At 38.4% G+C, this 24,074-nt stretch overlaps 1 protein-coding gene across 6 annotated transcripts in view; it reads left to right on the forward strand.

Moving 5' to 3' along the window:
- Window positions 1-13,457, forward strand: part of CTPS2 (CTP synthase 2) — a 136,172-nt gene extending 122,715 nt beyond the window's left edge. For 4 of the 6 annotated variants that reach the window (XM_043996463.1, XM_043996462.1, XM_043996464.1 and 1 more), the window contains 4 exons: window positions 5,856-5,873; window positions 9,107-9,136; window positions 10,614-10,724; window positions 13,146-13,457. In XM_043996463.1, the coding sequence (XP_043852398.1) occupies window positions 5,856-5,873; window positions 9,107-9,136; window positions 10,614-10,683 (118 nt within the window). In that variant the 3' untranslated portion in view covers window positions 10,684-10,724; window positions 13,146-13,457. The remainder of the gene's footprint in view (window positions 1-5,855; window positions 5,874-9,106; window positions 9,137-10,613; window positions 10,725-13,145) is intronic. The other 2 variants (XM_043996466.1, XM_043996467.1) reach the window with 2 other exon arrangements.
- The last annotated feature ends 10,617 nt before the right edge of the window (window positions 13,458-24,074 follow it).

The raw sequence follows: 24,074 nt of genomic DNA on the forward strand, positions 1-24,074 counted from the left end.
CCAACAACTAAAGGTGAGTAACCCCCAGAGGGCAATAGAGTTGCACATGGTGGGTGTGATCTGGCTAAGAAAGATAGCTCTGCACTTTAAGAATTCTATAGAACAAGAGCAAAGGATGTCATTGAGAAGTTGTACAACAGAGAGGGAAGATGGGATAGTTACGTGGTAAGAAGAAGGATCGACAGGGGGCCAGCCAGAGTGCTTCATTATTGTCTTCTTGATGTAGAGAGAACCAAGGAGAGCCTTCAGCACGTTGGGTGGACCTCCCGTGGTAAGACTTTGTGAGAACCTGAATGGGAATCACATAGGATCGGGGCAGCTAAGTGGCACAGTGGATAAAAGCACCAGCCCTGGATTCAGGAGTACCTGAGTTCAAATCCGGCCTCAGCCACTTGACACTTACTAGCTGTGTGACCCTGGGCAAGTCACTTAACCCCTATTGTCCTGCAAAACAAAAGAGTTAGAAATCTTAAAAAAATAAAAAGTTAGGAATCATATAGGATCTACAGGCAGGGTTAGATTACAATTGATGGAAGAGGTAAAGAAGGGGTTAACAGACAAATCCAGGAAGTCCAAATTAGGATAGGGCCTCTCCTGTACCTCCCTAAGGTGGAGATTATTATAATTAGACTGATAATCAATTTATCCATACTATAAATATAACTGTCTTCTCTTTCCCTATTCAAGAGACACCTTTCTCCTTTGGGAGGTCTCCCTGTGGTCATTCACATTATTGCAATAAAACTTGGGAAACTGAGTCTTGTAATTCTTTGGGGTGTCTCACGATCAATTTGATCAACTTAATTCCATTCCACATCACAATCACTATTGTTAGAGGAAGTTCCTGAATCACTGAGAAAGGCAGAGCCTTTTGAGAGCTGAGAATATGGAAAAAACAAGCATATACGTCATAACTCTGATAAACAAGCCAGGTTCTGGATTGTTTACATATTTGGATGTATGTTGATTCTACTATCTCTAAAGATACTGCTTCTATTTCTTGGGCAGTTGGGTAGTGTAGTAGGCCTGTCACAGGAGGACCTGAGTTCAGATCTTTGCCTCAGACATCTACTAACTCTGTGACCCCTGGGCAAGTCATATCCTCTGCCTTCCGCAGTTTCCTCTTCTGTAAAATAAGGGTAATAATAGCACCTATTTCCCCAGGGTTGTTGTGAGGATAAAAATGAAATCCTATTTGGAAAGTGTTTGAAAACCTTAAAGTGCTATGTAAATGCTGCTGGCCGTCATCATCACCACCACCACCACCATCATCTTCGTCATCGTCATTGTCGTCATCATTATCATCGTCGTCATTGTCACTGTCGTCATCATTATCATTGTCGTCGTCATCCTCCTCTTCCTTCTCCTCCTCCTCCTCATCCCTGTTATCGGGAGCTATAGTAGAATCAGCCATGCACTGATTTAGATAGCTACTTTTTCCACTAGGAGGGGAGAATTTTGGTCTTCAGCTAGCTTTTCCTAGATCAGCTCTACTTGAAGCACTCCCCCCGCCCAATATAAAATAGAACCACTAAAAGATATTTATTTGATTGATATTCTTTTTTTTTTTTTTAGTGAGGCAGTTGGGGTTAAGTGACTTGCCCAGGGTCACACAGCTAGTAAGTGTGTGTTAAGTATCTGAGACTGGATTTGAACTCAGGTACTCCTGACTCCAGGGCCAGTGCTCTATCCACTGTGCCACCTAGCTGCTCCTTGATTGATATTCTAATTGTTGATTTTATCATCTATATTGATCTCTTGATCTTGTGTCTCCACCTACCACTTGTTACCAAGTGCTCAGAAGAGCATCCTTTTATTCCCAAATCAATATGGCTCTGGTTTTGCCTTATAAGTTCAGTTTTCCCACTTCTCTAAGAATTCTATTAAGTTGCTTGATCTAAAGGAGAAAGCCTTTTTTAAAACATAACAGGATTTTTATTATTTCTCAGTTACATGTAAAGATAGTTTTCAACATTTGTTTTTATAAGATTTTGAGTTTCAAATTTTTCTCCCTCCCTCCCTTTCCTCCCGCCTGCTCAATACAGAAAGCAATCTGATATCGGTTATATAGAGAAAGCCTTTTTAAAGTACAAAAGTCCATTAAGGAAGAGTTTTCTTATTTTTCAATTCAAGTCTTCCATTTCTTGTTTCCCTTGCATATTCTAACAGGGGACTCAAAACCTCACTCTATCCCTCTTCTACTATGCTGCACCTTCTAATTTCTTTTTCTTTTTCTTTTTTTTTTTTTTTTTTTTGCGGGGCAATGAGGGTTAAGTGACTTGCCCAGGGTCACACAGCTAGTAAGTGTCAAGTGTCTGAGGCCACATTTGAACTCAGGTCCCTCCTGAATCCACGGCTGGTGCTTTATCCACTGTGCCACCTAGCTGCCTCTGTAGCTTTTAATTTCTTTTCTTTTTTTTTTTTTTTTTTAGTGAGGCAATTGGGGTTAAGTGACGTGCTCAGGATCACACAGCTAGTAAGTGTTAAGTGTCTGAGGCTGGATTTGAACCCAGGTACTCCTGACTCCAGGACTGGTGCTCGATCCACTGTGCCATCTAGCTGCCCCTGTAGCTTTTAATTTCTGACAGAATTTTGTTGTGATGGTGCTTCCATTTCCTTCTTGCTTTTCTGATATTGATGGCTTTCTTTTCCCCCTTCTAAACTACGTTTCTTGTTTCCTAGCTTTGAAATAACAAGGAATTCCCATATGCCCTTAAAAAAAAAACTTTCTACTTCCATTATGGCTACTTGACTGGGCCTTAAGCCATACTTAGCTTCTTTTTTCCCAACTGAAAATTTTTATATATTTTTTCCAATGACAAATTTTAACTTTTTAAAAAGAATCTTGAGTTCCAAATTCTCTCCCTCCCTTCTCCCCCCCCCCAGAAGGCAGGCAATTTGATAGAGATTATACATGTGATGTCATGCAAAGCATATTTCCATATTAACCATATTGTGAAAGAAAAGACAGGCGCCCCCTCCCCCCCAAAAAAAACCCACCAAAAAAACAAAGTATGCTTTGATCTGCATTGAGATTCCATCAGTTCTTTCTCTGGAAGTTGAGAGCATTTTTCATCATAAGCCCTTTGGAATTGTCTTCGATCATTATATTGCTGAGAATAGTTGTTATTCACATTTGATCATCATATAATGTTGCTGTTCCTACTTAGCTTCTTTTCAAATAGCTTCTCATTTCGTATTTGTTTGTTCCGAAGCTTGTAGGTGGGCAAAACTGGAAACTAAGTAAGATGTGGGTGGAACTGCTCTCTGGCACTTCCTAATTGTCAGAATAGAGGACACAGTTCCAAATCAATTAACCTCTATTTAAGATGCTCCTAGATACATTATGGCCTAGAAATAAAATTGTCATCTGGAAAAGTACTAACCAGCAACAATTAAAGTTAAATTATGTTAAGTGTTTACTAAAGAAAATATATTTCTTTGGGGAGGAAGCTTGAAGGATCACTGGATTTGGAATCAAAGGACTATGATTAGAATCCTAGCCCTGCTGTGTGACCTTTGGGCAAATCCACCTCTCTGGCCTTCAGTTTCCTCATCTGTAAGATAATGTGATTGGGTTAGATGACCTCTGCCATCCCTTCCAGCTATGATTCTGATGACATAGTACAGTAAGAGAGGCAACGTGGTTTCCATGGATAGAGCACTAGACTTGGAGTTAAGAAGACCTGAGTTCAAAACCTGATTTAGACACTGGTTGTGTGACCCTGGGCAAGTCTCTTCACTTTTCTTTGTCTCAGCTTTCTCAACAGTAAAATTGGGAGGGGGCAGGCATTGGACTTGATGGCCTTTAAAGTCCCTTTGAGGCCTAAGTCTACTTTAAGGAGGCCAGTGTCTGTCCAATCTTTCTATTTTCTATAGGGAGCTTTCTTTGCATTTAACCCAGTGCTGTTGCTTAGAGAAATTCTTCTGTTCCCCTTCTGAGAGTTGATCTTTTTTTGCCATCAGCTTTCGTATTCATCTCAAAATCACCACAGCACATCCCTTGAGCTCATGAATGCTTGAGTATGATGCCATGAACCATAATCTATTATTAAATCTATTATTAAATCTGTTCATGAGAGGGCCAATAATGGAATTGGAGAGAATCAGTCCTAGCAGTTTTTCTTCCCTTTTCATCAGCAACTTAGAATACTGATGGGAATTTTCATTGCAGTGGTGGCTTTATTTTGACCACACCTTGGAACATCCTCAGAGTGCAGCTCAGCACCTTTTACAGAGCTATACCTGAGGAGATCGTTGGGATATGCCTACCCAGAAACCCTCTGAACTGAAAAAAGCAAATGTTCTGAGATAGCAGCTGTCCTGGATTGCCTGCTGTCTGCAGGGATAAGGATTCCCCTTCATTCCCATGGTCAGAATCATGCCTATTGTAGTTTGGGACTAGAATGAAGCCTAAAAAATATTGAGGAATGATTCTGTGCTTCCTTGACCAGAAGGCCAACAGTGGAGAATAAATGTATGATGTTAATGGCAGTAACTTTTAGTCTACCTGCATTATTCAGCAGTCCCAAATACTCAAGTCTGGAAGTGTTTTCTTTCAATGAAATTCTTTGTCCACATTTCTCAAGTGATTGTTATGATGCTGCTTGTCCCTAGGCCACCTTTAAGGTTTTTTATGTATTGACCCAGATAATTATTGTTTTGTTATTTGAGTGGTTATGTTTACAGCAAAATTGGAATGGGAATTGATATATTAATTAAACATTCTCTTGTTGTTATCAGGTATTTTTAAAACATTTGCCCAAGTGATTTTATTAGACTTTGTTTAAAATTGACAAGCAGTTGTCATAATGGATAGAAGCCAGGGGCTAGGTGGCATAGTGGATAGAACACCATTCCTGGAGTCAGCAGGACCTGAGTTCAAATCTGGCCTCAGACACTTGCTAGCTATGTGACCCTGGGCAAGTCACTTAACCTCAATTGCCTCAAAAAAAAAAAAAGATGGATAGAAGCCAGTATCAAAGACCTGGGTTCAGCTCTCACCTATGACACATACTGTTTGTGTGACCATGGGCTTTACCTCCCAGTACTCTAGGTAGCTCTCTAAGATAGTACTCCCTCCACCAGTACCCAAGCCATAGCCAGTTGACTTATATCTTGTTACTTACTGGACTTTGATGGCTCTGGAAGAGAAGGTCAGGCTGATGACTTTTCAGATACCTTTTTTTTTTTTGGGTGAGGCAATTGGGGTTAAGTGATTTGCCCAGGGTCACACAGCTAGTGAGTTTTAAGTGTCTGAGGCTGGATTTGAACTCAGGTCCTCCTGACTCCAGGGCCAGTGCTCTATCCACTGTGCCACCTTGCTGCCCCCAGGCTGATGACTTTTCACAACTCTGTCTCACTTAAATCCAATTCACACAAAAGTCAAGACATAACCTTCATGATGTCTTTGGTCCTCTTCAGGAATGAAGGACAAACAACAACAAGACAAGATTATAAATTATAGAAATGGTGCCTGACCTGCATTGGTAAAGGGTACTCCCTCATCTGTGAATTTCCCATGCTTAGAGTTACAGACAGTTCCTATACCTCGATGAAAATTAAATAGATATATGCAACTTTTGACTTATAATATTAAATAACTAACACTGATATTTAGAAAGAAAAGCTTTGTTGTACAATTATAGGTTAAAGTATATTCCTCCTCCCAAATCAAATTTCTTTGTATTGTTTGCACCTGGGTACTAGCATCAGAAGGGAATAAATCATACCATTGAATGTTTTGCATTTAATAATTGCCCTTGACTGTATTCTGCAATTTTCGATTAAGTGCAAAACTCTTTTAGAGCATACTAAGCTGTTATTTCATTGCTTTTATATTTTATGGCTTCCAGGGGCACATTCAGAAAGAAGTAAGTACAGCAATAATAATGCTTTGGAGAAAACTTTTATGTGCATGGTAGCAAGCTGTAAACATGCTTATTCACATTAACAATGCTTTGATATGCAGTATGGTAGTAGGACAGTTGGTGCATGCTGGGAATTCTAATGAATGCTTTTTTCACCTGTGTATAAGCTTAAGGCCAACCCTCTCTTCAGTCAACCAATGTGTAATGGTCTAATTGCCACCATCAGGCAGCACAAAAATTTTGTACAAAATAGTACTCTTGTAATTCTCCAACCTTATGCTTTTTCCTGCCCTCTTGGTAAAGATAAATATTTTCCCATATTGTTCTGACATTTCGCCTCCATCATACAACCTTTAGGATTATAATAGCTGAATTTGATAGTCATAAACTAATTCCCTCTTCCATTTGTAGGATTGCCTTACTTAAATCACTGTTATAAATATCCCACAGGCTGGATTAGTCCCTTTGTGCTGCCACAGGTGGGTTAGACTTTGCCTTCAGAGAAGAAATGGAGCAAGGAACACCATATCTTCTTTTCTGTGGTCATTCTGCTTTATTTCCAAAGCATGTGCATGTATGGGAGAAACTTGCTCTGGGTTAAGGATTCATTTGACAGGTGACCTTGCTTTTTCTTTTTTAAGGGAAGCATATACACTAATGACCCATACCATTTGGGATATTTAGCTCCTAAATCTTTTTCCCCTAGTTGCTGGTCTGTATTACTTTGCTTCTTGGTGGGAGTTTCTCTCTTATGGGATTAAGACTGAGCCAGATACAAAAATCTCTTCCTGGCAGGGTCCAGGTAGTAGAACAGTAGGATTTGTGTTTGTCTTAGGGGAATGATGTTTCCATCGCCTGGCATATTTAAAACCCAGCATGAGGAATGTTGAGTCAACCTCAAAGTTAGGTAGAATTGGGTTGAGTCTCATTTAAGGTACTTTTTGTCTCCACGATCCTGGGAAATTGCTGACCTCAGTGCCTCAGGCAAGTGCTCTAAGTTATCAGTTGCTGAGAGGGTACTGATCCTCATTGATAAAGTAAGTTTCCGCATCCCTGATTAAACTCAGCAAACACTTACTAAGCACCTACTGATGTGTATTTTGGCTTAACATACAGAGAGATGGGTTTGCACTCCTGAAGACCTGGGTTCCAATTGTGCTTCAATCATAGCTGAGCTGTGTGACTGTGGATGAGTTTTTTTTTAACTTCCCGAGTCTCATTTTCCTCATTTGTAAAATGGGAGTAATAATAATTGTAAGGGTTACATGACTGTTGGGAAGATCACCTGAAATAACATACATAAAGGGCCTTGCAAGCCGTAAAGTGCCTATAAATAAGAGATGTCATCACAACACTGTTGTTTCTAATGTTGCTATAAGGCACTGTGCTTTTTTCTAACAAGATGGAAAACAATATGGTCCTTGCCTTCAGGGGACTTACAGTCAAGTAAGGGTGGTAAGACATTTATTTATACAAATAACAATAGACAGGGGAAGTGCAAATAACTGACTCCAGGTATTTACTGGACTGTCACATAGAAGGATTAAATTTATTCTTCTTATATACAGTTAAATGGGTGAAGGCAGCAAAGAAAGCAATTTTAGCTGGATACAAGGAAAATTCTTTTAACAATTAAAGATGTCCAGAAGGTAATTAGTCAATTAGTATTCATTAAGCACCTCCTCTGGTGCCAGACACCAGATGATTGCTGTGGACACAAAGAAAGACCATTTCTAATCTAGAATAGCTCATAAACGAACGAGGAAGACAACATACAAAACAGCTACGTACAAACAATCTATAGTCGGGAGAAACTGGGAACTATGTCAGAGGGAAAGCATTAAGAATCCAGAGGACATGGGAAGGCTTTTGAAAGAAGGCGCAATTTTAGTTGAGACAAAGTAAGGAGGGGAGGGATGGAAGGTGAGTAGGGAGAACCCTCCAGAAGTGGGGAGCAGCCAGTGACAACCTAGTGAGTTGGGAGATAGAATGTTGGGTATGAGGAATAGCAAGGAGAGCAATACCACTGGATTATAGTGGCTTTCCCCTTCTTTCAGGTTTTTGGTTGGAATCTCTCAATTGGGCATCATACTAAGACCTAAGGATACAAACATAAAAATGACACATCTTCCCCTCTTTCCATTAGACTGCAAGTCCCTTGAGGGCAGAGTTTAACGTGTATGCATAGAAGTATATATGGAATGAATACAATGTGGTTATTGGTTATTGAAATAGCTGTGTAAGTGTAGAAGAAGGGACAGCTGGAGAAACATTGTGGATAGAGAAGTGACATGAGATTTAGCAAATGATTGGATATGTGGGGTTAGTGAGAGGGAGGAGTGAAGGATAACACCGAGGTTTCATACCTAGGTTAATGGGGAGATGGTGGTGCCCTTGATGGTCATAGGAAAGGAAGTTTAGAAGAAGAGTAGGTTTGGTTGGAAAGATAAGTTTTCTTTTGGATATACTGAGTTTTCTAGACCTACTTTGGATTTATTCTTAAGCATTTTTCTTTTCTAATAACTCCAATTTAACTCAACAAATAATTGTTTGATTGATGAACCTTCTAAGTAAGTTTAGTGTCTTTTCCACCCTCACCCCTCATTTCCCTACAATGGTTAGGAGTACCCACAATTTCCAAACAGCAACAAAAATTGCCCTATTCAAATATCTTCAAGAAACCTGCTCTAGGGTTCAGAACTCTAGGCGATCAGTTCGTGTCATTCATTTGTTCATTCAGTGTTCAACAAGCATTTAAGTGTTCATAATGTACAATGGCTGGGCTAAGTTTTAGGGATGAAAAGGCAAAGAAAAAATCAAATCTCATTAAATGGCAAAAAATAAAGGAAAAATAATTTTCAAAAAGTTATTAAAACATCATGAGTAAGTCAATACAAAGATCTGTGCATAGTAGAAGCTGGGAGAGCATTAACAAATGGAAAAGGAAAGCCAGAAAGGCTTTCAGTAGGAAGTAGCATTGGAGCTGAATCTTCAAGAAAACTAGAGATGCTAAATTAGAATATGGCATCTTTAAGCAGATATATCAAATTATTCTTCTTCCTCCTCCCCCACCCTAATGTTGGCCCTGGTATTTGCCAGTTCTAGTGGGAAGACAGAATATGAACAGTTTTTCTGCTAATTAGAATCAGCATGTGGTCAGCACCTTACCTTGCGTTTCTAGGACTTAGCAAAGCAAGACTTTGAAAGTGTGTGGGTTTTTTTTTTTTTTTAAACAGGCATGGCCACATTTCTACTTCTCTAGTTAGGTAAGTAGCTACAGTAATAAGATCACTGAACTATATGCTGTGTCCTTTTTAGCCAAAGAGGGAGGCTGAAAGAGTAGAAGTGTAAGCAATTGCAGTGAATTGAAAGAAATCTCATTATATACCATTGATTCTTCCTGCTGCTCCAATGTCATGAGCTCATTTAGCAATTCCAGTCTAACCTATTTCTATCAGGGATATGAGCAAATTCAAGGGCTCTTTCCTTCCACATGGAACAAATGACATTCTCAAGTTTCAATGAAATTTAGGATTTTAGCGTTACTAAAGTGAATAGAGTTCATAATTGGATTGCTTATTATTGAGCCATAAAGAAATGAGGAAATGGACAGTTTCAGAGGAAACCAGAAAAACCTTTATGAACCGGTGCAGAGCCCAGTGAGCAGAACTAGGGGAACAATTTACGCAGTGATAACAACATTATACAAAATACAACTTTGAAAGACTTTGTTTAGAACTCTGAGCGACAAAATGATAAGCCAGGAGTCCAAAAGAGTGAAGATGAAACACACCCCTCCCCTCCTGAGGGAGGGGGGAAGAACTTAAAAAGCAGAAAGAGACATACATTTTTGGAAATGTGAATGTGGGAATTTGTTTTGTTCAGACTATGTAGCTCTATATCAAGCGATTTGGAGGATTATTTTGAGGTTTTTGTTTTGTTTTTGTTGTTGTTGTTGTTTTGCAGGGCAATGAGGGTTAAGTGACTTGCCCAGGGTCACACAGCTAGGAAGTGTCAAGTGTCTGAGGCCGCATTTGAACTCAGGTACTCCTGAATCCAGGACCGGTGCTTTATCCACAGCGCCACCTAGCTGCCCCTTGAATTTTGTTTTGTTCAATGGGAGACAAGGCTAGGAGATGGGAGGGAAAGAGTAATAAAATAAATCCTTGTTGCTTGAAATTTTTTTTTTTAATTTTATAATGAAAGAAAGCACTTCTCAATGAAAAAAATCACTCCTTTAGCAAATAACAGAAGGTATTTGAAGGGGTGGGGTGGGGGAGTAAATGGGGAAATAGCTTTAGTTTAAAGATTTAGATGCAGGGTCATAAACCAGTTTTTTAAATTATTAAAATTTAAATTAAAACAGTGCAAATATGTTCAATTGATGACTTCCAATTTGAGAAACAAGCAAGGGGTTCTGTTTTCTTTTAGCAAAAATGAGGTTTTTGGGGGGCAGCTAGGTGGCGCAGTGGATAAAGCACCAGCCCTGGAGTCAGGAGGACCTGAGTTCAAATCTGGCCTCAGACACTTGACACTTACTAGCTGTGTGACCCTGGGCAAGTCACTTAACCCCCATTGCCCCACAAAAAAAAAATAGGTCTTTGTACATTGTGGACTAGTCATTATGAGAAACCATTGCAACCAAGTATTGATAGCTGGTTGTGTTAGCTTTTGAGATTAAGTAGTGAAGGTCCTTGGGGTTATGATTAGAATGGTTTCAGATCACTTTTTCTTTCTGTTCAGTGACAGCTACAGTGATCTTAGCGATGATAGCCTTCCAGAAAGGAAGAATTCTGAAATGGAAGCAAATTGAAACTCCTTTGTGATTCCTCATAACAGAAGGGACCCAAGCAGGTAAGATGAAATTCTCCGCCTCTTCCTCTTTTTAATCTCACTGTTCTGTGGAATTTAGTGTAAAATTCATGGTGAGCCTCAGCTTGGGGTTACATTTCCTCTGTGCTTTCCTAGTCCTTTAGTATCTTAAACAGGCTGAAAAATCAAGGGCCACTGAGTATACTGTTGTGGGTGCTACCATCCTTCTAGTCACCCAGATTTAAAATCTAGGTGTCTTCCTTGACTCCCCCTATGCAAACTATCACCAAGTCCTATTGATTCTACATTCACAACATCTTTTATATGTGCACACTGTCTCCTTCCTCCCCCTTCTCTCTAATTACACTGTTCCAACCCTGGCGTAAGCCTTCATCACCTCACACCCAGACAAAAGCAATAGCCTTCTGGTTTATCTCCCTGCCCCAAATTTCTTTCCACTCCAATTCATTCTCCATTCAGGCATCTAAGTAATCATCCTAAAATATAGGTCTGACCATGTCACTTCTTTTTTTCAATAAAATCTAATGGCTCCAAGATCAAATATAAAACTCTTTGATTGGCTTTTAAAGCCCTTTATAACCTAGCCCCTTCCCACCTTTTCAATCTTGTTATACCTTACCCCATCCTCCACATACTCCAGGATCCAGTTCCTTACTGTTCCTGGAACAAAGCATCTCTCAGCTCCATTCTTCTTCTTCTTCTGTTTTTTTTTTTTTTTTTGGTGAGGCAATTGGAGTTAAGTGACTTGCCCAGGCTCACACAGCTAGTGAGTGTCAAATGTCTGAGACTGGATTTGAACTCAGGTCCTCCTGAATCCAGGGTCGGTGCTTTTTCCACAGCGCCACCTAGGTGCCCCATGCTCCATCCTTTTTTTTTTTTTTAGTGAGGCAATTGGGGTTAAGTGACTTGCCCAGGGTCACACAGCTAGTAAGTGTTAAGTGTCTGAGGTCGTATTTGAACTCAGGTACTCCTGACTCCAGGGCCGGTGCTCTATCCACTGCGCCACCTAGCTGCCCCGCTCCATTCATTTTTTTACTGACTGTCTCCCATCCCTAGAATTCTCTTTCTCCTTAACTCTTGCCTGCTGGCTTCCCTGGCTTCCTTCAAGCCTCACCAATAATTCTGCCTTCTACAAGGAGCTTTCCCGATCTCTCTTAATACTAGTACTTGCCTTCTGTAATCACTCTGTGTCCCATATCTATCTTGTTTGCTCATAGTTGTTTACACGTTGTCTTAGCCATTAGATTGTTTGCTTCTTGAGGGCAGGGAATATTTTTGCCTTTCTTTTTTATCCTTAGCACTTAGCACAATGTCTGGTGCTTAGTAGTTGCTTGATATATGTTTGTTGACTTATAGCTGCTCCAGGGACAGATGAAGGAATATACTGTGAAATATTTGTTCTTTAGAATTAACTATAGGTTTACTGTTTGGGGAAAAGAATTGATGGGTATTGCTAATGATTGCCTACATTGTTTTTCTTCTTTAATCTCTTGTACCCAGGGAGAATTTACATAATGTCCTTAAAAATTCTTAATATTTCTATCATATTCCTTGATTCATTTCTGTTTATTTTTGTTCTTTATTTTACTAACACAAGATAAAATGAGGATTGTTCATGAGATTATAATGAAACTGTATATACAGTTATCTTCCTTCCTTCCTTCCTTCCTTCCTTCCTTCCTTCCTTCCTTCCTTCCTTCCTTCCTTCCTTCCTTCCTTCCTTCCTTCCTTCCTTCCTTCCTTCCTTCCTTCCTTCCTTCCTTCCTTCCTTCCTTCCTTCCTTCCTTCCTTCCTTCCTTCCTTCCTTCCTTTCTTTCTTTCTTTCTTTCTTTCTTTCTTTCTTTCCCCGTCACTTTCAAATCTGTCCTCAGGTACTCCTGAATCCAGGGCTGGTGCTTTATCCACTGCGCCACCTAGCTGCCCAACCACATTTTATTTTGTGGAAGTATGATTTTTTTTTTGGTGGAGGTTAAAGAAGTTTCAACAAACTTGCAGGTAAATTACTAAGGCAGGTTTTTTTTTTGTTCCTGAGGCTTTAATTTATTTTATTGGAGAGTCTAGCAGGCAGAGTAATTTTATTAACTTTAAGCTCTGAGGCAAGATGCTAATAATTGTGATATCCCTGTAGGGGTTAAGGTAGGCATGGAAATGGATGAACAGTAGCCTTTTAGCAAGGAAAAATGTCCCAGAACGCGTGTCTTCAGGGTCTTAGTAGAGACCTTTTGACTACTAAAGAAAGAGTTAGTCTCATATCACTAATCCACATTTCAATGAGGGGAAAGACGGAAATAATCTACCAAGAGAAAGGAGAAGCGTTTTCATACAAGTCCTCATTTACAAAGACTCAAAGGGATAGATGATATTAAATGCTGAGTGATGAATAGCCGTCAATCTTAAAAAACTGTGAAACTTATAATTGTATCTCTTTCTCTTTTTTTTTAGCCTACAGATCTTTTGAAATCAATTGAAGGAGCTGCTGGGATGAAACAGACACAACATACAAACCTTTTACTACTCCTTTTCCCACCAGTAAAATCCTTTCACTGCTTTTAACAAATAGATTTAAGATTTAAAGCTATAGTAGTAATCTAATTCTAGTTACAAACTTCTAATTAAAAAAAAAGGAAGAAAAAAAGAAAAAGAGGATTTTTCCCCCCTTCTCTTACAAAGGCAGTTGTTGGGTCCAATTGCCTTATCTGAGGGAAAATAAAATTCCTTCATGCAAATGTGTTGGGCTTTATTTATTTATTTATTTTGGGGTGGGGGGTGGAGGGGGGGAGAAATCCTATTTACCATGATGAAAAAAAGGTTCATGAAAGCTGAACAATGGCTCATGTTAATTGAACCCCATAAGACAAATTCTCTTGAAAAGGCAAGTAGGCACAATATACTGTAACTCATTTTAAGACCAAAATCTTAGGCTTTTTATCTAGCAAAACATGCCTTCAGATTTGAATAGCCCCTGAGCTTGCTTATATCTTTCATCTTGTTTAGTATTCTTTTCCATTAACATGCAGATTAAGCATTCATCAACTCTATTATAGCTCCTGATTTCTACTATTGATTATGCAAGGGAAGATTTAGGGTGTTCTGTGGGTGTGGGTGTGGGTGTGTGTGTATATTTTTCCCCCTTGAGAGCAGAATTTATTGATTCAGTTGCTGAGTAATTTGGGGGGGAGTAAAATAATATTTCCACGTAATGTTGCCAGACACCAAGCATTATATGAAGGCACCCAACTGTAAATTTCTCACCATTTTATAAGATTAAAAAAGAACTAACCAACTGGATTATCATCGTGACTGTCAACAAAATGTCAAGGAAATGGAAGGGCTTCCCTGTGAAAATGGAAACTCAAGCACCAAAATACTCTATCCTGAAAGATAAGCCTGAGGTTGAAGGTTGGACTTGGACTGTGAATAGAGAAATTCAAGGAAAAGTAGAGAGGCTAATTTGAAATGAGAAAGGAGTTTTAAGTGAGTTTTCAGTTTAAAGGATCAGAACTCGGAGGTGAGAAAAGAGCTATAGCCATGAGTATTTCAAAGGTGAACCTCAGTATCAAATTGAGAGCAATCTCAGTTGTTGCTCGGTTGCTATCTTCTTTTTTCTTTTTCTTCTGAAGACCTCTTGGTGTGGAAGCCAGTGAAAGCCAATAGGGTGGAATGGTTTTGCTCACTCAGCATTCTGTGACTTCATATAAATGACAGGGGGAAACTTATAGATCACTGGTGCAGAAACTGTGGAGTTCTTAAATTAATGACCTAATAGACCACAATTGCCTAAGAGATTGGCCAGGGAGGAGTTAAATCTTTTGGGTAAACTGACTAGAAAGGGGCTAATGGGTGCTGTAATATTGACATGGCTGCAGAAATGGCCAATCATTTCCTTTTGCCAGTTTGAATAAGGTCGTAAATCAAACCGATGTCTCCCTTGGCCAGGTAGGTGTTCTACTTCTATTTTACGGATGGAATTTAACTCATTGCCATCTTTAACCATTTCATACCACATTTCATAGAAATATAGATTTCCAGAATGGGAAGAGACTTTTGATCTCTAACTCCAACATTTTATGGAAAAATTAAGAACAGTTTGATGAAAGAAACCAATTCATTTTTTTGAATCACACTGTCTTAAAAATGTGGTCAAATTTCTCACTGATGTTTGTTTTCCATGGAGTTTTGTCCTAGTGACAAAGCTATTAGCTTATTAGTGAAAGAATCAGCAATTTTATATTATTTAAATATCTTTTCAGTATATTACACAAATAAAGAATTGTTTTAGAATTATACAACACTTTCTCTGATTGCTTTCTCTAGGGGAAAAAAATCAAGCCCTGCTTTAATACTAGAGGAGTAGTTGTCTGTGTGAGATTATCTTCTAATAATAGTGGTTGTTTTCCACATGGAAGACTTTTTACCCTTTGCTAAATGGTTTAGGAGAGCTGAGCTAGAAGCAAGACCAGTGACCTGGTGGTGGTACTCCTACTTGCAGGGCTCTTGGGGTTTACTTGCCCTTTGGTGACAGTTGGTCAGCAGTTGGTGATGGTGGTGATTGGTGAGGAAAGTGGGCTCCTTTACAGTAATTGCTCCCTTCACTAATAGTTGTTGGATCTAAGTTGGAGCAAGGGCTGATGGTCTAGTGGGCATTGCTATTTCCATGATTCTTGGGTTCAAATTCCTGGGCTATCTCTATGAGGATCTGAGGGGATGTGATAGTCAAGGTGGTGAAGGTGGTTTGACTTCTCTGGCACATGCCACCATCTTTTTCTCCCTCAGGGTGCCTCGCTGCTTCAGCTAGGTTGCCTTGCCTGCCCCATAAATGATGGTTAGTCATCAGTTGGTAGGATGGCTGGCCCTTTTCCCACAGGAATTGCTTCCTTGATGACGACTTGTTTAAAGGATGCATCAGCTAAAAATGCTGCACTAGGGTGGAGGGTATAGTTTATAAATTAAAAAGCCACTCCACTATTCCTCAATGGGCTTACCTTCTCATTTATTATACAGTGAATGTAGGGTTTAATATGTCTGAGAAAACATAGGTAAATTTCTTATCATTGTCCTCATCAACATCATTATAATCATTGCTAGCAGTTACATAACTTTTTTTTTTTTTTTTAGTGAGGCAATTGGGGTTAAGTGACTTGCCCAGGGTCACACAGCTAGTAAGTGTTAAGTGTCTGAGGCCGGATTTAGTTACATAACATTTTAAAGTTTGTAGAACAAATTACAAATATCTCATTTTATCCTCACAACGACTCTGGGATGTAGATGCATTTAGTATCGTTTTACTGATGAGGAAACTGAGGTAGACAAATGTTAAATGACTTGTCCAGGATCACACAGTTAGTATCTGAGACCACATTTGAACTCAGCTCTTCCAGACTCTAGCTCAGCACTCTTACCACTTGACACCTAGCTGCCATTGATGAACTTGTCAGATCCAGAATATAGTGGAAATGGGGTTAGAATTTGGCCTCAAACACACTTTCATGGTGGTGAAGGGATTGTTCTAAGGCTGCACTGATTAGATTGCACACTCTATGAGCAATGCAGCATGGAGTATATCTAAATAGCCTTATCACCAACTCACTTGTATCAAACAGCTAAGCCTCCCTACTTTGGAGAGGGGGCAAAGTACAGCACTCAAGCTGTCAAGGAATGGAAAATGCTGACCACACATTGTTCCTACACAATACCCTCCAACAGGGCAGCCCACAGGAAGGAGAGATGGCAGAACACCCACGTAAGGGAAATTCCAAGGAAGGTACATAGAAACATCTATCTTGAGCATCCAGTCCAACTCTCTCATGTTGCAATTGAGTTAACTGAAGTCCAAGCAGATTTAAGTGACGTGGACAAAGTCACATAGGTAGCAAATGTCAATAGAAGTGATGTGAACCCAGGTCCTCTGACCTTAGGGTCACTGCTTCCCTTGAACAACCCCAAGTTTACTGGATCTGATCTGGGCTCCAATCTATAAGTAACTAATTTAATCTGCCCCAAGAGTGTGTCCAGGAAAACAGTATGACAGAAACTAGGTATAGGCCAACATCTCACACCTTATACTAAAATACGGTCAAAATGGGTACATGATTTATACATAAAGGGTGATACCATAATCGAATTAAGAAAGTATGGAATTGTTTATCTGTCAGATTTATGGGCAGAGGGAGAATTTAGAACCAAAGAAGATATAGAGAGTAAAACAAAATGTAAAATAGATCATTTGGATTATATAAAATTTAAAAGTTTTTGTACAAACAAAACTAATATAACCAAGATTACAAGAGAAGCAGAAAACTGGGAAAGAATTTTTGAAACAAATATCTCTGATAAAGGCCTCATTTCTCAAATATATGAAGAACTGAGTCAAGTTTATAAAAAAATGAGGCATTCCTCAATTGATAAATGATCAAAATGAACAGTTTTCAGACAAAGAAATCAAAGCTATCTATAATCATATGAAAAATGCTTTAGATCACTGTTGATCAAAGAAATGCAAATTAGAACAACTCTGAGGTATCACCTCATACCTATCAGAGTGGCAAATGTAACAAAACTGGAAAATATTGGTTGTTGGAGGGGATGTGGGAAAGCTGGAATGTTAATCTGATGTTGGTGGAGTTGTGAAAAGATCCAACCATTCTGGAGAGCAATTTGAAACTATGCCCAAAGGGCTATAGAATTGTGCATACCCTTTGATCCAATAGTACCACTGCTAGGTTTATATCCCAAAGACATCCCCCAAAAGAGAAAAAGACCTATTTGTACAAAAATATTTATAGCAGCTCTTTTTTGTGGTGGCTAAGAATTGGAAATCAAAGGAATACCCATTAATTGGGGTATGGTATATGGCAAGCTGTGGTATATGATGGTAATGGAATATTATTGTTCTATAAGAAATGACAAGTAGGATGACTTCAGAAAGGCTTGGAAAGACTTGTATGATCTTATTTTTAGAGAACAGAAGAGAACAGAACCAAGAGAACATTGTGCACAGAGACAGCAATATTGTTTGATGAGTAACTGTGAAAGACAACTATTCTCAACAATTCTAAAGAACCATAGATGAACCATACTATCCACCTCCAAAAAAAGAACTGATATTGATGGGACACAGACTGAAGTGTGCTATTTTTCACTTTTTTTCATTTTTCCTCTTTTATTCAAGTTTTCTTATACAAAATGATTAATCTGGTAATGTTTTACATAATCATACATGTATAACATATCTGATTGCTTACTGCCTCAGGGAGGGGGGAGGAGATGGAGGGAAGGAGAAATAAAAATTGGAACTCCAAAGTATAAATAAAAATGTTTATTACTATAAAAAAAGAGTGTGTCCAGCCTCACTATGCATCATGTAAAGTAACAATCCTTTTCTTCTCCTTAATAGCTAATAATAATAACAAACAATAATTTTAAACATTTTATTTTGTTTTCAATTCATGGAACAAAATAAATATTTCCATAACACATACAGTAAAAAAGATGATTGCACATGAAACTGCAAATCTACCATGTACAATTTGCTATTCTCTCCAAAGATACAACAAATTTATCATGTAAACTCTTCCCTCCCCTTCCTCTTGATAATTACCATTAGACACAAATAGGTATATATACATACATATATATAAAATTATTTCATACATACTTCTATTTATCAGTTCATTCTCTGGAGGCAGACAGCATCTCTCTTCATATGTCCTTTAGTTTTTCATTTGTGTTTTTATAATAGTCAAAATGACTTAATCGCTCAAAGTTGTTATTAAAACAATATTGCTGTTCCTGTATACAATATTCTCTTGATCATGCTCTTTTTGCTCTTCACCATTTCATGTAATTCTTTCCATGCTTTTCTAAGGTCACTGAGCTCATCATTTCTTATTCTATCACAACCATGCTCCATAACTTGTTTGTCAATTCCCCAATTGATGGGGATCCCTGAATTTCCAGTTCTTTCCATCACAAAGAGAGCTGTTATAAATATCGCATTCACATTGAAAGTTATGATTACTATTTGTGAATTTCCCTCCATTTTATTTTTACTCGCTATTTTCTTTCTCAACCTCTCTTTTATATATATATATATATATTTTTTTTTTTAGTGAGGCAATTGGGGTTAAGTGACTTGCCCAGGGTCACACAGCTAGTAAGTGTTGTGTCTGAGGCCGGATTTGAACTCAGGTACTCCTGACTCCAGGGCCGGTGCTCTATCTACTGCGTCACCTAGCTGCTCCCTCTTTTATTATATTTTGAATAGCTAACATTTACATAGCATGTTGTTGTTGGTATCTTGGTAGTACAATGGATAGAGCACTGGGCTTGAAGTCAGGAAGACTCATCTTCTTGAATTTAAATTTGGCCTCAGACACTAACTAGCTGTGTGACCCTGGGCAAGTCACTTAACCCTGTTTGCCTCAGTTCCTCATCTTACTGTGTGCCAGATATTTTGCTAAGTGCTTTAAAATTATTTCATTGTATCATCTCAGCAACCCTTCTATTATGATCTCCATTTTAGAGATGAGGAAAATCTGAGTAAGTCCATATTTGAACTCAGGTCTTTCTGACTCCAGGCCTACTGTTCTTTTCGTGGTGGCTAAGAATTGGAAATCAAAGGAATACCCATCAATTGGGGAATGGCTAAGCAAGCTGTGGTATATGATGGTGATGGAATATTATTGTTCTATAAGAAATGACAAGTAGGATGACTTCAGAAAGGCCTGGAAAGACTTGTATGATCTTATGTTTAGAGAACAGAAGAGAACAGAACCAAGAGAACATTGTGCACAGAGACAGCAATATTGTTTGATGAAGAACTATGAAAGACAACTATTCTCAACAATTCCAAAGAACCATAGATGAAACATACTATCTACCTCCAAAGAAAACTAATATTGATGGAACACAGACTGAAGCGTCTGTCCCACATGTACTTCACAAGTACAATAGATCTAAATCTTTGATTTTATGATCTTCTCAAAGTCAGGTCCTTCAATCCTATTCTTTCTCCTTTTCCTTCTCTGGGTGGGTAGCTATGATATGCCCTCTCTATGTACTTGCAAGGGACTGATAATTTGTTGTTGTTGAGTCATTTCAGTCCAACTCTTCATGACCCCATTTGGGGTTTTGTTGACAAAAATACTGGAGTGATTTGCCATTTCCTTCTCCAGCTCATTTTACAGCTGAGGAAACTAAGGCAAACAAGGTGAAGTGACTTGCCCAGGGTCACACAGCTAGTAGGTGTCTGAGGGCATGTTTGAACTCAGGTCTTCCTGACTCCCAGGACCAGCAATCTAGCCATTGAGTCACCTAGCTGCCTCTGAATCAGGGCTTCTTAAAGGTTTTCCACTTGCGATCCCTTTTCACCTAAGAAATTTTTATGACCCCAGGTATGTAGGCATATAAAATAGGTATACATACCTTTTGCTGTTGCCAAATTTTTCACCAGCTCCACATTCAGTTATGTGACCCCCACATGGGGTTGCAATCCACATTTTAAGAAGCTTTGCTCTGAATTATAGTACTTTTGGGGCAGCTAGGTGGTACAGTGGATAAAGCACCAGTCCTAGAGTCAGAAGGACCTGAGTTCAAGTGTTGTTTCATATACTTACTAGCTGTGTGACCTTGGGCAAGTCACTTAACTCCTATTGCCTCCAGAAAATAAAAAAAAATTAAAGTATTTTCTTTAGAGAAATAGCATGGCACAGCAAATGCAGTATCTGTTGTGCAATCTAGAAGACCAAGCTTTATTTAAGTCCTACCTCCCATGACTCTGGGCAAGTCATTTGACTTGGATCCCTTGAAAATTCTTTAAGATTCTAAGTTAGGAATGAGTTGCTGATCTACATTAGTAAAAGGAGTTTCCAAATCAGCAGTTCCCTACAACAATGAAATCATAGGTCTGGACCAAACTTTTTTTCCTTTGACAAAAATTAAAATATTAAAACATAGCCAACCCCCCCCCAAACAAACAAACAAACAAAATAGCCAAATGTACAAATGTGAAATAACATTTGCTTGTATAAAAGGATTCTTGTATGGACTTCCTTGGTTCCTAACTATTTTTATCCCCATATTAATTATGTTAAATTACTTGGCACTACCTTATCTAACGTAAGACTTAATAGAAGCCCCCCGGGGGACTTTAAACAGGTGTAAGCCTCAATGTTAATATTCAACGGATATCCAGCTAATGGAGTTTAAATGTCAGTTATCAGAAACAAACCACAAGTGAGGAGCAATAACTCTGTGAAGCACCCTTGTTTAAATGACATTTAGCTTAATTGAGAAATGAGAACCAGTTGTTTGGAATGCTGCGTGAGGTTTGCTTTAGTATTGTGGAGGAATTACTTTATAAGAGGAGGATATATGTATATGTATAAGTATGTATGTATATATGTACATACATGCATATATGTATACACACACACACAAATTTTTTCCTGTGCCGTACCTAGTTGTCAGATACCCCATGAATGTGGAGAGCCCCATGGCACACAGAAACCATCCTAGCGGGTTAACAATAGTTAACATCTTTAACAATAATTAAACTCATATAAGCTGGTGATTCTGGTGAGGAAGAACATAACATGTATTGACTGGTTTATAAAAGATTATAACATTAATTTTTGGGGGAGGCAGTCATGGTTAAGTGACTTGCCCAGGGTCACACAGCTAATTTGAACTTGGGTTTCCCTGACTCTAGGGCTGGTACTCTATCTACTGCACCACCCTATAACATAAAATCTTAACCCGCTTCTTATGGATGGCAAACTTGGAAACTGGAAGAGGCATACACAAACCTTGAGATTTTTTTTTTCTTTCTTTTTTTTTAATTAATAAAGTATTTTATTTTTTTCCCATTACATGTAAAGATAGTTCTTAACTTTAGTTTATACAAGCTTTCCAATTTCAGATTTTTCTCCCTCCCTCCCCTCCCTCCCACCTCCCTAGACAGCAGGTAATCTGATATAGGTTTTATATATATATATACACACATACATACATAATAACATTAATCCTATTTCTGCATTAGTCATGTTATAAGAGAAAAATCAGAGCAATGATGAAAAACCTCAAAATAGAAAAAACAACAGCACCAAAAACAAAAGAAATAGTATGGTTCATTCAGCATCTATACTCCGCAGTTCTTTTTTTTTTTTTCTTGGATTTGGAGATCCTCTTCTATCATGAACTCTGCTGGAACTCTGCTGTACCATTGCATTGGTGAGAAGAATATAGTCCATCACAGTAGATCAACACGATGTTGATGATACTGTGTACAATGTTCTTCTGGTTCTGCTTATCTCACTCATCATCAGCCCATGCAAGACCCTCCAGGTTCCTCTGAACTCCTCCTGCTCATCATTTCTTACAGCACAATAGTATTCCATTGTATTCATATACCACAACTTGTCCAACTATTCCCCAATGGATGGGCACCCCCTCAACTTCCAATTCCTTGCTACCACATAAAAGCAGCTATAAATATTTTTGTACATATGGGTCCCTTTCCCCTCTCCATGATTTCCTTGGGGAAAAGACCCAATAGTGGTATTGCTGGATCAAAGGGCATGGAAAGCTTTATCGCCCTTTGGGCGTAATTCCAAATTGCTCTCCAGAATGGTTGGATCAGTTCACAGCTCCATCAACAATGCATTAGTGTTCCAATTTTCCCACACCTTCTCCAACATTTATTATTTTAATTTTTTGTTATTTTAGCCAATCTGATAGGTGTCAGGTGGTACCTCAGAGTTGTTTTAATTTGCATCTCTCTAATCATTAGAGATTAGAGCATTTTTTCATATGGGAATAGATAGCTTTGGTTTCTTCCTCAGAAAACTGCCTGTTCATATCCTTTGACCATTTCTCAATTGGGGAATGACTTGGATTCTTATAAATTTGATTTAGTTCCCTATATATTTTAGAAATGAGGCCTTTATCAGAAGTACTGGCCGCAAAAATTGTTCCCCAGCTTTCTGCCTCCTTTCTAATTTTGGATGCATTGCTTCTGTTTGTACAAAATTTTTTTAATTTAATGTAATCAAAATCATCCATTTTGCATTTTATAATATACTCTATCTCTTGTTTGGTCATAAGCTGTTTTCCTTTCCAAAGATCTGATAGGTAGACTATTCCTTTCTCTCCTAATTTACCTATGGTATCACCTCTTATGTCTAAATTGTGTATCCATTTTGACCTTATTTTAGTATAAGGTGTAAGATGTTGGTCTATGCCTAATTTCTGCCATACTATCCTCCAGTTTTCCCAGCAGTTTTTGTCAAATACTGAGTTCCTATCCCAGAAGCTGGAGTCTTTGGGTTTATCAAACACTACATTACTAGTGTCATTTACTACTGCATTTCCTGTGCCTAGCCTATTCCATTGATCTACCACTCTATTTTTTAGCCAGTACAAGATAGTTTTGATGACTGCTGCTTTATAGTAAAGTTCCAGGCTTGGTACCGCTAACTCACCTTCCTATGAATTTTTTTTCATTATTTCCCTGGATATTCTTGATTTTTTGTTTTTCCAGATGAATTGTTATCATTTTTTCTAGCTCTATAAAATAATTTTTAGGTAGTCTGATTGGTATGGCACTGAATAAGTAAATTAATTTAGGCAGTATTGTCATTTTTACTATATCAGCTCTGCCTATCCATGAGCAATTGATATCTTTCCAATTATTTAGATCTGATTTGATTTGTGTGAATAGTGTTTGGTAGTTGTGTTCATAGAGTTCCTGGGTTTGTCTTGGCAAGTAGACTCCCAAGTATTTTATATTATCTACTGTTACTTTAAATGGACTTTCTCTTTCTATCTCTTGCTGCTGGACTTTGTTGGTCATGTATAGAAATGCTGATGATTTATGTGGATTTATTTTATGTCCTGCTACTTTGCTAAAGTTGTTAATTGTTTCAAGTAATTTTTGAGTTGATTCTCTAGGATTCTTGAAGTATACCATCATATCATCTCCGAAGAGTGATAGTTTTGTTTCCTCCTTGCTTATTCTAATTCCTTTAATTCCTTTCTCTTCTCTGATTGCTAAAGCTACCATTTCTAGGACAATATTAAATAATAGGGGTGATAATGGACATCCCTGTTTCACCCCTGATCTTATTGGGAAGGCTTCTAATTTATCTCTATTGCATATAATACTTGCTGATGGTTTTAGGTAGATACTGTTTATTATTTTAAGGAGAACTCCACCTATTCCTAAACTCTCTAGTGTTTTTATTAGGAATGGATGCTGTATTTTGTCAAAAGCTTTCTCTGCATCTATTGAGATAATCATATGATTTTGGTTGGTTTTCTTATTGATGTGGTTGATCATGTTAATAGTTTTCCTAACGTTGAACCAGCCCTGCA

This window comes from Dromiciops gliroides, chromosome 3 (genome assembly GCF_019393635.1).
Source record: "Dromiciops gliroides isolate mDroGli1 chromosome 3, mDroGli1.pri, whole genome shotgun sequence".
In the NCBI taxonomy this organism is placed as follows: Eukaryota; Metazoa; Chordata; class Mammalia; order Microbiotheria; family Microbiotheriidae; genus Dromiciops; species Dromiciops gliroides.